This window comes from Pelophylax lessonae (assembly GCF_965119305.1).
Source record: "Pelophylax lessonae genome assembly, chromosome: 1".
In the NCBI taxonomy this organism is placed as follows: domain Eukaryota; kingdom Metazoa; phylum Chordata; class Amphibia; order Anura; family Ranidae; genus Pelophylax; species Pelophylax lessonae.
This window is the reverse complement of record NC_138768.1, coordinates 672,989,107-673,003,093: the sequence shown is the minus strand read 5'-3', so window position 1 is coordinate 673,003,093 and position 13,987 is coordinate 672,989,107. Positions and strand designations below refer to the sequence as shown.

Below are 13,987 nucleotides of genomic sequence, written 5' to 3'. Positions count from 1 at the left end.
GACGGAGGTCGCACCAGAAGTACCAAGTGTCGCACCCCCTGGAGGAAGTTACGCACCAGGAAACGGGCAGCCAACGGCCTCTGGAAGAAAATTGCCAAAGCCAAAATCTGACCCTTGACAGTACTCAAGGTCAACTTTTGATCAACTCCCCATTGAAGGAAGCCAAGATCCAGGCCACTGAGTAAGAGCGAGGGGGAGCCCAAGGAGACTCACACCACGCAATATACGACTTTCTCCTATGAGGAAAAATCATCCTAGAAGTCGCTTCCCATGCTTTAAGCAGGGTGGGAATCACTGAAGCAGACAATCCCCCGTCCTTCAGCACCTGGCTTTTAACAGCCAAGCCGGCAAGGCCAGCGACCAATTGTTCCTGGAGTCAATAACTCCTCCCTGAGAGGAATTCTCCAAGGAGTGTCTGCAGCTAGCCTGACCCTGACCACGTTGGCGTACCAAGCTCGGCGAGGCACATCCGGAGCCACGAGAAAGAACAAAATCCCTTCTGCCTCGATCCTGCGAAGAATTCTTGGCAGCAACTTGAGAGGAGGAAAGGAAGACAGCAGCTGATACTGACCTTGGCTCATCCGTGAGAACTCTCACACGACCATGCCGGCGTCAGCCTTGCACAGGTGACCACGCTAAACTTTTCGGCATCATTTAAGTTGAACTTAGCGAATGTTCTTGCCTATGACAGAACCCATGTTGCCACCAAAGCACTCGCCAGAGGGTCCTGGGAGCGGGCCACAAACCTCAGCAACATCTAGTAGATGCAACGCCAACAGGTCCACCTCTGGAGTTCCCCCAATGAAGGCACAACTGCTGAAACACCTCCGGATGAAGGGACCATTCCCCTGCATCCAAGGCCTGTCGACTGAGGCAATCCGCCTGCCAATGTTTCCACACCTGGAAAGGAAACAGCGGAGAGAGCTGTAACAAGGCGCTCTGCCCAGCGAAGAATTGACACTTCCAAGGCTGTAAGGACACCCTTGGTGCCCCCTTGGTAAATGACATAAGCCACAGTTGTGGCGTAGTCGAATGAATGTGCACCGGACAGCTGCAGGTGCCCAATCCAGTGAACTAGGCAAAGCCAGATCGCTCAGCTCCAGGACATTGATTGGTAACCTGGATCCTCCAGGGACCATACTCCCGAAGCAGAGAACCTGCAGAGTACAGGCTTGCATCCGCGGCGACAATTGTGCAGTAAAAAGGGGAGGAAGGATTCCAGATCAAGATTCCCTGGTCAGTCAGCTCAGCCGGATCTGAATCCAGAGAGTTTGGATTCTAGTCCCATTCGAGAAGGATAGCCATCTGGGGGATCCCCGAGAGGGATTGAGCGAAAGAGACCGTGTCGAAAGACGACACCACCAGTCCCAGAACTCGTATGCCGGTCCGAAGGGACTACCATGTGCGGGAAAACAACAGCTGAACCGCAGTGCGAAGTTTCAAGAGGTTTTCCCCGGGGGAAAAAAACACCCTGACTGAGGACGAGTCCAAAGTCAGGCCCAGATAGTCCAGTCTCATGGAAGGGACCAGGGATGACTTCAGAAAGTTCAGAACCCACCCGAACTCCTCCAGAGTTCTCATAGTGACTTCCAACTGCGTTGTCAGCATCGTAGGGGACACCACACAGAGAAGCAGATCGGCCAGAAAACCAGGACCGATACGCTCCGCTGACGCAAAAACGCCAGGACCGGAGCCAACACCCTTGTGAAGACCCGAGGAGCAGAGGCGAGACCAAGGGGTTACGCCACAAACCGATAGAGATCCTCCCCCGCGGCGAAAACGGAGAAACCGTTGGTGTCCTGAAAATAACGGGATGTGAAGGCAAGCATCTTGATGTCTATGGAGGCCAGGAATCCCCCCGATGTAGGAAAGCCACAATTGTGAGAACCGATACCATCTTGAATTTTTGATCCGTACGGAATCATTAAAGGGCCAGTATGTCCAGCTTGTTGAACCAGAGCCTGAACTGCCCCACAGAGCGCCTGCAAGCGATCCGGGGACAGCCGTAGATTAGAAGGAAAAACCTTGCCAAAAAAAAAAAAACAGTTTGAAACTCTATCTTGCAACTGGACCACAAGACCTCCTGAACCCAGCTGCCTGGGAATCGGGCCAGTCGCAGGTCCAAGAACTAAAAAAAACGTCCCCCCATCCCATAAATGGATGAGGACGCGCCTTCAGGCCGAGTAGGCCTTCTCCGCAGGTCTGGAAAAAATGATCTCTTGTTCGCCACACCAGGGTTGTTTGGAACCACCCGAGGACTTTGCCACTGTCCCCGAGGGACGAGAAACTGTTTGAGAGCCGAAAAGGAGGGACCCCGTCTGCGACAAAAGCCCTTACCCCTGTTAGCCTGTTGAAGAAAAGGCACTCTTCCCCCAGTGAGACCCTTATATAATGTCATCCAGGGGAGTGCCAAACAGGCGATCCCCCTGAAAAGGGAGATCCATTAAAGCCTTCTTAGAAGTTTGATCCGCAGACCAACACTCCGGTCAAGTATACGCCGGATCACAACCGCCGACACCGACAGGTGACCCATACAAAAGGAGCCCCAACCAGCGCGGCATCGCAGCCCCTGCACCAGCTGGACCAACAGCTCCCCCAGGGCAGGAAGGACTTGCCCCTCACCAAGTCACAGCGTTGGAACTCCGCCCTTCAGGCAGAGTCTGCGTGGCAAGGGCAAGCTTGAACACTGTACCCAGTGCAGACCCTGCCAGGGCCATCCTATCCCCAAAGTCTTTAAAGGATGGGGATTTCTCCACCGGAACAACGGTAGTCCTATGCAACCTAGAGACCGTACGTTCACCAAAGGCAGAAAAGTCCACTGTGACTCCTCAAAAGGGTAAGGTCTAGCAGCCGCTTAGACACCCCAGGGGAACGTTTCAGACGGCCCCATCCTACATGAGCATGCTAGCAAAATAACCTGCTCCAGATGGCAGGTGAGTGCCAGATGTTACCTGCGCCCCAGGTGCAGCCGCCGCTGCGTCCTCCAAATTGCAGGGTGTCACGCACCGAAACAACCAGTGCATCCATCAGCGCCTGTTTCATGCGCGGCAGGGGAAGTAGAAATGTCATCCTCATTATCCGAGGATAATGAGACGGGGACGCGAGACAACAGACCCGGCAGGGAGGCCCCACGTCTGCGGCGGCTGAGTCAGACTCTGAATCTGAGACATCAGATGAGGCAGGGGTAGGTGGTTTCAGTGCACCTCCCACCTCCAACCGGGCCCACATGCTTCCCGAACTGCCGAAAAATTTATTGATGGACAGCGGAGATCTGGAAGGCCCTGCGGCCTCCGTGAGGGGGTCAGGTGGAGTCACATGGCTTGCAGGGTCCACACTGAACCTGAGGAACCCGCCAGCAAAATTTGCAAAAAATTACTTTTTTTTTTTAAATGAAGCGGCCCCCCACAGCGCCCCCGGAGGTCAGGCACACGCTAATGCACCCCCACAGAGAGAAAGAGACTACTCACTGTCCCCATACAAGCAATCGGATTAGGAAGTTCTCAGGGGGGAGAAGGGAAGGGCTCCTCCCACCGGCCTTCACAACAGAAGAGGGAAACCCAGAAGTGTGAGGGTCCGACATCCCAGGGAGGGGGCCCGCATCCACCCCAAAATCTGCCAGGGAAGGGGGGGAACGTTTACTCACCATACCAGAAACACAGTCGGGCTCCATCTCCTGACAGGACCCCACGCCACCGAAGTGGGGGGGGCTGTCAGCCAAATAGGAACGGTGCGACATAAGCCTAGACCCTGCCGTGTGCGTCCTGGCGAGACGTTTAACTCGAAGGGCCAGTCCCCGTCCAGTGGGACTATGTCGCGGCCGACCCAGCTGGCCAGACTGGGGTGACCACTGGATATGGTGGTCCAGCGCGTCACCCAGCTTGGCATAGTTGCTTGAAGATCTCACAGGAAATTCTGGAGAAAAAAGCTAGCTAACAAAAATTTACATAAAAAAATACTTTTATGCCAGGACCAAAGATCCCAGCAAGGAACTAGGTCCTTACTCCTGACTAGGCAGATAAAAGCTGACATCCTATGCAGGAAGTGAGAGGGTGTACCCTCCGGGACTGCCCAGAGGCGTAGCCAGAACTTTTTTTCTGCCTAGTGTCCTACTCCCTTAGGGGGCAGTATAACCCTACTGATATGGATCAGAGAAGTGCGTCCGTCAATGAATGAAAGAGAAATACTCATTTTGCTTTTCAGGGTAGGTGTTTTAGGAACTTAATCACTCTGATGACATTGGTAATAAAAGGAAATCAGTCAAAAACCTCAAACAAAGCATACGATATTAGCATATGTTAACTTTAGTGAAAGCCACATGTCTAATTTATCGGTAAACTTGTATAGCGCCATCAATTTACACAGTGTTTGACATATGTATTTATGCATTAACATCAGTCCAAGCCCTCAAAGAGCTTACAATCTAAGGTCCCTAACTCACATTCATACTTACAGATACTAGTGCCAATGTAGATAGAAAGCCAATCAACCTACCTGCATTTCTTTGGAGTGTGGGAGGAAACTCATGCAGTCACAGGGAAAACATGCAAACTTCAGGCAGGTAGTACTGTGGTTGGGATTTAAACTCACAACCCTAGTGCTGCCAGTTGGAAGGGCTAACTACTTAGCCACTGTGCTTCCCAAGTAAATATAGACATGGTACAACTTTAAAAATTCCTGTAAAAAATTACTTTAGACCCACCTATTCCTGCTTTCTTTAAGTGGACCTTTACCCAAAAGGTCATGTCATACTGCTCTGCATCCTACACCCCTCTTCCTTTCTAACCTATGGACATTTTTCTGCACACACCTGGTGTTCTCGGGGGGGGGGGGGGGGGGGGGTAACGGTCAGTGTAGCTGGAAGTGCTCTGGGGTCTCAGATCACCGTCTACATACAAGGATCATAGTACAGGCAACCAAACTAAGTCTACGTTTACACTAGTGCTAATCAATGGCACCGGTTCCCATCAATGCGACTTTGAAAATCAGCAACCTTAAAAAAGGTACCTGCACTACTTTGATGCAACTTTTGATGTGACTTTGATCCAGAGAGTGTAAATTTGGATCAAATTCGCACTCTAAATCACAATAGTGGAAACGTAGACTAAAGCTCCTTTTCCACTAGTGCGTTGATTTCAATGGCACCCGTTTCCAATCTATGCGGCTTTGAAGAGGTACCTGCACTACTTTGGTGCACATACACAGTATAACTATGCTGGGCTTTGAATGAAGACTACCATAGGAGAAGAAAGCTGGAAACGGGGGTGGGGGGAACTGTCAATGTAGCTGGAAGTGCTCTGGGGTCTCAGATCACTGTCTACAATGATCATAGTACAGGCAACCAAATAAAGTCTACGTTTCCACTAGTGCTAATCAATGGCACCCGTTCCCATCAATGCGACTTTGAAAATCAGCAACCTTGAAAAGGTATCTGCACTACTTTGATGCAACATTGGATGTGACTTTGATCCAGAGAGTGTAAAGTTGGATCAAAGTCGCATTTTAATTCGCAATTGTGGAAACGTAGACTAAAGGGCCATATACACTATAAGATTTTCTGAAGACTTTTTCCTTCAGATTTACCTTTTCTATGTAGTGTAAGGGCATGCCAGATTGCATACAAATGGAAAGTGTTTAGGTTTGACCTCATATTATATGGTTTTGGTAAATCTAAAGGAAAAAGTCTTCAGAAAATCGTATAGTGTGTATGGCCCATAAAGCTCTGTTTCCACTAGTGTGACTTTTAATGCAACTTTGAACACACAAAGTCGCATGACAAGTCACAGCCCATTGATTTCAATTGCACCCATTCCCATCTATGCGATTTTGAAAAAGTACCTGCCCTACTTTGATGCAACTTTTGATGTGACTTTGATCCAGAGTGTAAAGTTGGATCAAAGTCGCATCAAACTCGCATTCTAAATCCCAATAGTGGAAACGTAGACTAAAGATCCGTTTCCACTAGTGCGTTGATTTCAGTGGCACCCATTGATTTAAAAAGGCACCCATTTCCAATCTATGTGACTTTGAAAAGATACCTGCACTACTTTGATGCAACTTTTGGTGTGATTTTGATCCAGAAAGTGTAAAATTAGATCAAAGTTGCACTCTAAATCGCAATAGTGGAAACACAAACTAAAGCTCCGTTTCCACTAATGGGACTTTGAACACACAAAGTCGCATGACAAGTGGCAGCCCATTGATTTCAATGGCACCTGTTCCCTTCGATGTGACTATGTGCATCTATGTGACTTTGAAAATCAGCGAGCTTGAAAAAGGTACCTGCACTACTTTGATGCAACTTTTGATGCAACTTTATTCCAGGGAGCGTAAAGTTGGATCAAAGCTGCACTCAAAGTTGCACTCTAGCCTAGTGGCTACGTTTCCACTAATGTGACTCCTAAGTTGTGCGATTTAGAGTGCGACTTTGAGTGCAGCTTTGATCCAACTTTACAATCTCTGGATCAAAGTCGCATCAAAGTAGTGCAGGCACCTTTTCAAAGTCGCTGATTTTAAAATTTGCATAGAAGGGAACGGGTGCCATTGAAATCAATTAGCTGTGACTTGTCATGCGACTTTGTGTCCAAAGTCCCAAGACAAGTTGCATTAGCGGAAACGGAGCCTAAAACTCATTACTCACATGTAATGAGCAATAAAAATCGATCTGTATCCTTCTAAACTTTCAAAAATGTTCCTTTGTACCCAATTATTTTCATATATGGCGCCGATCACGTGACCCCCCCTCTCTACCCCCCCTCAGGAAAAGCTGCTAGCCTAAATAAGGCATGATGACAGGAGATCATGGTGAAGGATAGGATGGGTGGGGCTGGGCAGGTCTAGGAAAGACCGACAACCTTTTCAGGAAGTGAAAGACAGCTTAGCAAATTCCGATAAAGGGCGATAGCATTATCGGTGAAGAACAGGAAGAAGCTGTTTGTCTAATTTAGATAAGACTTTTTAAGCTACACAAGCAGCTAGGCAGAAAATGAATACTATCAAAGATAAAGATATTTAACATACTATTAGGCCTCATGCACACAGGGCATTCGAAAAAACGAGCTGCAAAGTCACTACCAACGCCAGGAAAAAGCGTGCTTTTAGTAGCTTTTTTCATTGGCGTCATAATAAGTTTAGCCGCGTTAGCTTTTAGTAGCGTTTTTCCGGTCCTCCTCCGACAATGTCTCCCGTGATTATGCCAGCTCTGCTCTATGCGGCTTCTTATATAGTCGTGGGGCGTGGCCATCCGGTGATGTCACCAGGAGACCCTGCCCCTTGTATCCTCACCTGACTTATGACGACACAAGGGGCAGGGTCTCGGGATGAGGTCACTGGGTGCCCACGCCCCAGGGCTATAAAAGAAGCCGCAAAGAGCGGAGCTGGTATAATCACGGGAGACATCATCGGAGGAGGAATATGTTGGCAGTGGAGAAGACCGGAGGGAGAAGACCGGCGGGAGAAGATCGAAGGCAGATTTTTAATAAAGTACTTCTCAAAACTGTTTCTTGTCATTATTCACACTAAACTGCCTTTTTTTGTGGTGAACAGGTAGGGGTACGATGTACCCCATACTCATTCACATGGGGGGGGAGGCCTGGAACTGGGGGCCCCCTTGTTACTGGGGGCATCCAGATTCTGATAAGTCCCCTGCCCGCAGACCCCCACAACCACCACTCAGGGTTGTCGGGAGGAGGCCTTTGTCCCCATTAACATGGGGACAACAAGGTGCTTTGGGGTGGGGGGGGTGCAGAGCCCCCCCTGTCCCAAAGCACCCACCCCCCATGTTGAGGGCGTGTGGCCTGGTATGGTCCAGGAGGGGGTGGGGCCGGTCAATTGTTCCTTCCCCCTTCCTGACCTGCTGGGCTGCATGCTCGGATAAGAGTCTGGTATGGATTTTGGGGGGGGGGGGGGCCCACACTGTTTTTTTTTTTTTTTTTTGGCGTGGGGTTTCCCCTCAAAATCCATACCAGATCCTTTGGGTCAGACGTTTTTACGCCGGTCCTCAGAACATGCTGGCACTGGGGTTTTTTTTTTTTTTTTTTGCAGCTTGAAAACGCCTATGCCACTTACTGCTTCAAAACCTCTAAAAAAATCTGGTACTCATAAAAGCAGCTGTAAAAAGGCACCGTGTGCATGAGACCTTAATAGGAAACATTTCATTTTTGACTGGAGTCTCCCTTTAACTTCTCTAATAGTTTTATAATGTGACAGGTGGATCCTTTGAAAAATAGGCAGGCTAGGGAGGTGGGAAAAGGCGGGGCCAAGCTAACTGGTAAAGTCTAGATTTGCAGATAAATAAATATTTTATGCATTTATTTTTTTTGATCACATGTTTAGTTTGGATTCCTATATTATACTACCAATATATAAGATCTCTCAATTACCACAGCCCTCTGACAGGTAAGTAAATATATAGTGAAAATAATCCAGGGGGCACCACACAACAAAATGACATCCTTCTTCAGTTTGCTGAAGAAGTCCTGCCCCCAGGGATGTAACGCGTACGGAGGGAAGGAGGAGTTTGTGACGTCACCCGCAGTCAGCAGTCCGGTCGGAGGACGGAGCCGTGCTCGCTTCCAGCCGTGCTGCAATCACCTGCACTCATTATCCAGAAAGATTACCGATTGTTTTATGCTCCTGGTCTGCTGACATCAAGTAAGAGGCTTTTTACCTGTTATAAATAAAGATTTGAGACTTTATTACGCTATGGTGCTGCCTTCTTTTTACTTTATATGGTGGATCATATACTGCTGAGTATCGAGGGGATAAGGAATCCATCCATTGCTTAGTGGAGTCTTGGTGGCTGTACCTGGTCCGAGTGCATGTCTCCAGATGCCAGTGTGTGGTTACAACCTATGCGGTTTGTATTGCAGCTTTCAGGTGAGAGGCTAGCAATACCGGTGGAGGATTTTCACATTGTGTGAGCACTCTTTGGATTAGGACATTGCACCGTGCACTTTCTCTGGGCTGTTTTTACATGAATGAACTTATCAACTCTTACATATTGGGACTTTCTGTGCATATTTTATCTCATTTCCATGGATTTTTTTAATATTTCTATTGATTGTATTCAATTTTAATTTATTTATTGTTGATCCTTATTGCATATCTAGCGCTGCACCATATTCTCTATTGCTTCAGAGAATGGAAACACACCACTCACCCTCCATAACTGTCCTCCACTTAAACAATGGCAAGTAAGTGCCAGCTGTGCATTTCCCTTTTTGTTTTTATTTACATTTTTGGATCACAGGGTTTTAAGCTTCTTTTAAAGTATGCTCAGCCTAAACAGCTGAGGTTTGCAATTTTGCTTTAAACAAGTTAACGCTTACTTTTATACTGTATACCAGCTGCCCATTATGTCCATGTTCAGCTACCATGAGCAAAGAATAACCCTGTGCTTTTTTATGCAAAATATACAGCTAGTCAAATCCCTCTTTAAGTTAACTGCCATTCATATTATTTCCTGTTCCCTACTACAATTAAATGCTCTAAAGCGCAGGACCCTTAGAGCCGGTTCACACTGGCGCGACTTGTCAGCCTGACAAGTCGTGCTCCCTCGCGGTCCATTGACCGCTACAGGACCCGTTCTAATAGGATCGACACAAGTCGCTCCGACTTAGAAAAAGGGTCCTGTACTACTTCGGGGCGACCTCGGAGCGACTTGCATAAACTTCCATTATGTGAAGTCCCTGCAAGTCGCTCCGAAGTCGTGGTGCATGGTAATGCACAAGTCGCCCCCGAAGTAGTAAGGAGTCGTGTCGCCTCAGTGTGAACTGACTCTTAAACATTTTGCTTTCCTATTGTATTGTTTACCATGTATGTTTAGTGATAGCAATAATTGAATGTAAAACAATATATAATACTGAAACATGTTTTACTATGCCATCTGCAAAAAAGAATGGTACAAATTGTTGTTTACAGACTACTGGTCACCTACATACGCATACACCTACATACAAGCAGTTCCCGTAAATGGTTCAAATTATTACACCAACGCTGTAATTAACAGGAGTCATGCAAATTTCTATTTAGGTTTCTATAAGTGCTCACAAGATAAATACATCTTTTATTTCTCAACAATACCATTATTTAGGTTTGCATTAATAGAAATGTAAACCATCATATTCCATACTGTTCAGATAAAAAAAAAAAGAAGATCATCATAAATGCAAGCAGTAGGAAAGGTGCACAGTTCAAACCGGACTCCAGCAGGGTGGATATTTATTTTATTTATTTATTTTAGTTACTTAAATAGCGCTGTCAATTTATGCAGCGCTTTACATATACATTGTTCACATCAGTCCGTACCCTCAAGGAGCTTACAATCTAAGGTCCCTAACTCGCATTAATACATACACATACTAGGGCCAATTTAGACAGGAGCCAATTACCCTACCAGCATGTCTTTTGATAGGAAAGAATTATCCACAAAATTAGAGGGGCAACCTAATGTATGCAAAATAAGCATTGCTATTATCTTCCAAATGCTCAAACCAAAAGGGATTAAGACATTTAACATCAGTTACATCTTACTAAGTCTTTGGTAGGAGTTACATTACTTTATAGCTCTCTGAACAACAAATTTAATATTACATAATGCAGTGATTAATGGCAGCTAACCACCAGAATCCTTAACAGTTGGAGAACTCTGGTACTGGCAACCAAAATGTTGTAAATATCTTCTGTAGGTGGTATATTTGCTAAGTTCTAGCTGATAAACTCTCTGCATAGCACAACAGGCCCCACTGATGGAAATGCATAACTGGTCTGTTTTGACATTTTGACAAAATATTGGCGAGTCCCTAAACCTCTGCTTAGGAACAATACTGAGCCCAAGATAAATAAACGGTAATTACACTATATGAATTGTCCTGTCACAGTTAACAAATTGTTATAAACGACATGGATTTGCCATGTTCTTTGTGGTGATATGAAAAAATAAAACAATGCCTTTACTTAAAGCTGCTGCTTTATCCGCTTGTATTTTGCCTTCCCTCATCATTATTAACATGCATATGAAATTTTTACATAGCATCTTTTTGTTTTTATTACACACGTTACATTAAACGCTAATATGTCATGGCACTGGATCTCTGTGCTACTTTTGCAGTGCAGGCAGATCATGGTGGGGTGTTGTACATAGCTTCCTAAAAATATCACCGCACCCTGCCTCTGTACTCCTATTACCTCTAAACCCATATGTAGGCAATAGTTTGGTTCTTGGGAGAAGTCACGAAACTATCAAAATGCCTTGATGAGCGAGTTGTCTGTCTGAAGGAGTTTGCATTTGCAGTCGGACTGTCCCAGGTTGACACCAGTATGTGATGATGAGCCTTCATGATTGAAAGAAATTAACTCCAATTAATGAAATGGGTGGGCTAGAGACAGCAAGGCTTCAAGGAAAGGGTTAGATGTTGCTGGGTCTCCTCCACCCAGAAACTATTTGACTTGCTGCAGCTTCTATTGCACACTGTGAGACACTCACAGTTTGCAGTGAAATCAGAGTAAGCAAGTACAGTACAGGACAGAAGCCTGTACAACTGTGCAAGGCTGAAGGTAAGGATGGAGTTTTGCTTAAAGAGGTTAGAGAAAAAAACTTACGTATCTCCTCTACAACATCCGGATCACATTCTTTGTATTGCTCTAGTTCTGCTTTTTGCTGGTCCCGCTGCTTTCTCAAAAGTGCTAGTTCCTCTGCCAGTTCTGATCTTTCCTTCTACAGCAGAAGACATTACAGTTTATAAATATTTGTCTGTGAAGATTCTCATTTATCCAGATGAAAATTAGCAATTACTACATCAAATTGTACTGCACTAAACTATTTTTTAAGAATAAATACATCAAAAGGCAATCTAAATATATGATCATCCAATTAATATTAAAGTTGAAATATGGTTTAGTGCTGCAGCACTTAATTATCTGCACTTACAGTTTTCTCTTAGTCCCCCTTCAAATTCACAATACACAAAAAACGGATTTTTGTAAAATCTTACCGTAAAATCCTTTTCTCTTAGCTCATTGACAGACATAGTCCTCGGTGATTCAACACCCTCGGCTTATGCTGCCCTCCACAGGAGTAGGACTAGACAGGAAAGAAAATACTCTGGCCACACTCTAGGGGCAGTCCCCGAGGGTATATCCTCTCTCTCTCTGCTACAGCAAATCAGTTATGTCACAAAGCAGTGTTTAGAGAATTTAACCCAACCCAACTCAAAAACAGAGGGGCGGGTACTACGTCTGTCAATGAGCTAAGAGAAAAGGATTTTACGGTAAGATTTTACAAAAATCCGTTTTTCTCTGTCGCTCATTGACAGACGTAGTCCTCGGTGATTCAACACCCTCGGGACGTCCCAAAGCAGTACCACAAATGAGGGGTGGGAAAATGGAAATCAAATCCAATCTAGAAGGCCCAACCGGTGCCAACTAGAAGTTTACAATGCTCATCCTCAGTGATGAGACTGATGAGAAATTTTTCAACAGAAAAAAACCCTCGAGGTAGACCACCGGTCTCCTCAAATTGCGGCCTGCAAAACCTTGCGGCCAAATGAGGCATCCGCCGATGCCATCACATCAATCTTGTAAAATTTTGTAAAGGTATGTACCGACGACCAGGTGGCCGCCTTACATACCTGGACCACTGACGCCTGATGGCGGAAGGCCCAGGAAGTACTGAGCGCTCGAGTGGAGTGCGCCCTAACAGGGAACGGAGGATTCCGACCCTTAATAGAATAAGCCTGTACCACCGTCTGTCTGATCCATTTGGAGATAGTCGCGGCAGATGCAGGCAACCCCTTTCTGGGGCCATCCGGGATCACAAAAAGTGAATCCGTCTTACGGAACGATTCCGTCGCCTTCAGGTATACCCTGATTGCCCGAACCACATCCAAGGAATGCAACGCATGTTCCCGATGATGATTGGGCTGAGGACACAAGGAAGGTAGTAAAATATCTTCATTCAGATGAAAATCTGAAACCACCTTTGGAAGAAAGGATGGCTTAGGATGAAGCACTACCTTATCCCTATGAATCACTAAGTATGGGGACTGGCATGATAATGCAGCCAGTTCTGACACCCTGCATGCCGACGTGATAGCCACCAAGAAGGCTACCTTCAGGGATAAAGTAAGCAAGGGAATCTCCCTGATGTTTTCAAAGGGAGGTTTCTGTAAAACCGACAAAACCAAATTAAGATCCCAGAGCGGTAAGGGCGCACGGACTGGTGGAGCCAGGTGCTGCACCCCCTGGATGAAATTTCGCACCAAGGACTTAGTAGCTAAGGGCTTCTGAAAGAAGATTGCTAATGTTGAAACTTGACCCTTGATGGTACTCAAGGCTAGTTTCTGCTCAACCCCTTTTTGCAGAAAGGCCAATATTCGGGTCACCGAATAGGTACGTGGAGGAATCCCTAAAGATTCGCACCACGCGATATAAGTCTTCCATGTGCGATAATAGACCTTGCTGGAAGTCACTTTCCTTGCTTTAATAAGGGTAGGAATAACTGAAGCTGACAACCCTCTGTCCTTCAGTACCTGGGTCTCAATGGCCAGGCCATTAAAACCAGCGACTGTAAAGCACGATGGAAGATTGGTCCTTGAGACCGCAGACACTCCCTGAGACGAAGTTCCCAAGGAACGTCAGCGACTCGCATGTCCAAGTCGGGTAGATCGGCTTGACGAGGCCAGCCTAGAATTTCTAGGACCACTGGCGCTGACTGGATCTGAACCAGGCGGCCCTAGAGCTATCTGGCCCCGACCATCCGACAAAGTCTGATCATTCTCCGTTCCCACACATTTATCAGACACCTGATTCCTATCAGGAACGGTGATCTCTCCTGGTTGAATCTCAGGGACTGAAGTCACCCGGCTAGAGGCTTCTTGGTCTGTCTGTTCAACCGGATCCGATTCTTGTGGGGAACGGAGACTAATCTTTGGAAAAGGTAAAGAAAAAGATCTGTTCAGGGAACGGTAACTACCGCTCCCTGTAGTACCGG

The 13,987-nt window shown here is 46.4% G+C and overlaps 1 protein-coding gene across 1 annotated transcript in view; it reads right to left on the bottom strand.

The window, feature by feature from the left end:
• MND1 (meiotic nuclear divisions 1) overlaps positions 1-13,987 on the bottom strand; it is a 283,900-nt gene that overhangs the window by 144,013 nt on the left and 125,900 nt on the right. Inside the window, exon 6 of the mRNA XM_082257369.1 lies at positions 11,599-11,713. Coding sequence (XP_082113495.1) covers positions 11,599-11,713 — 115 coding nt within the window. The remainder of the gene's footprint in view (positions 1-11,598; positions 11,714-13,987) is intronic.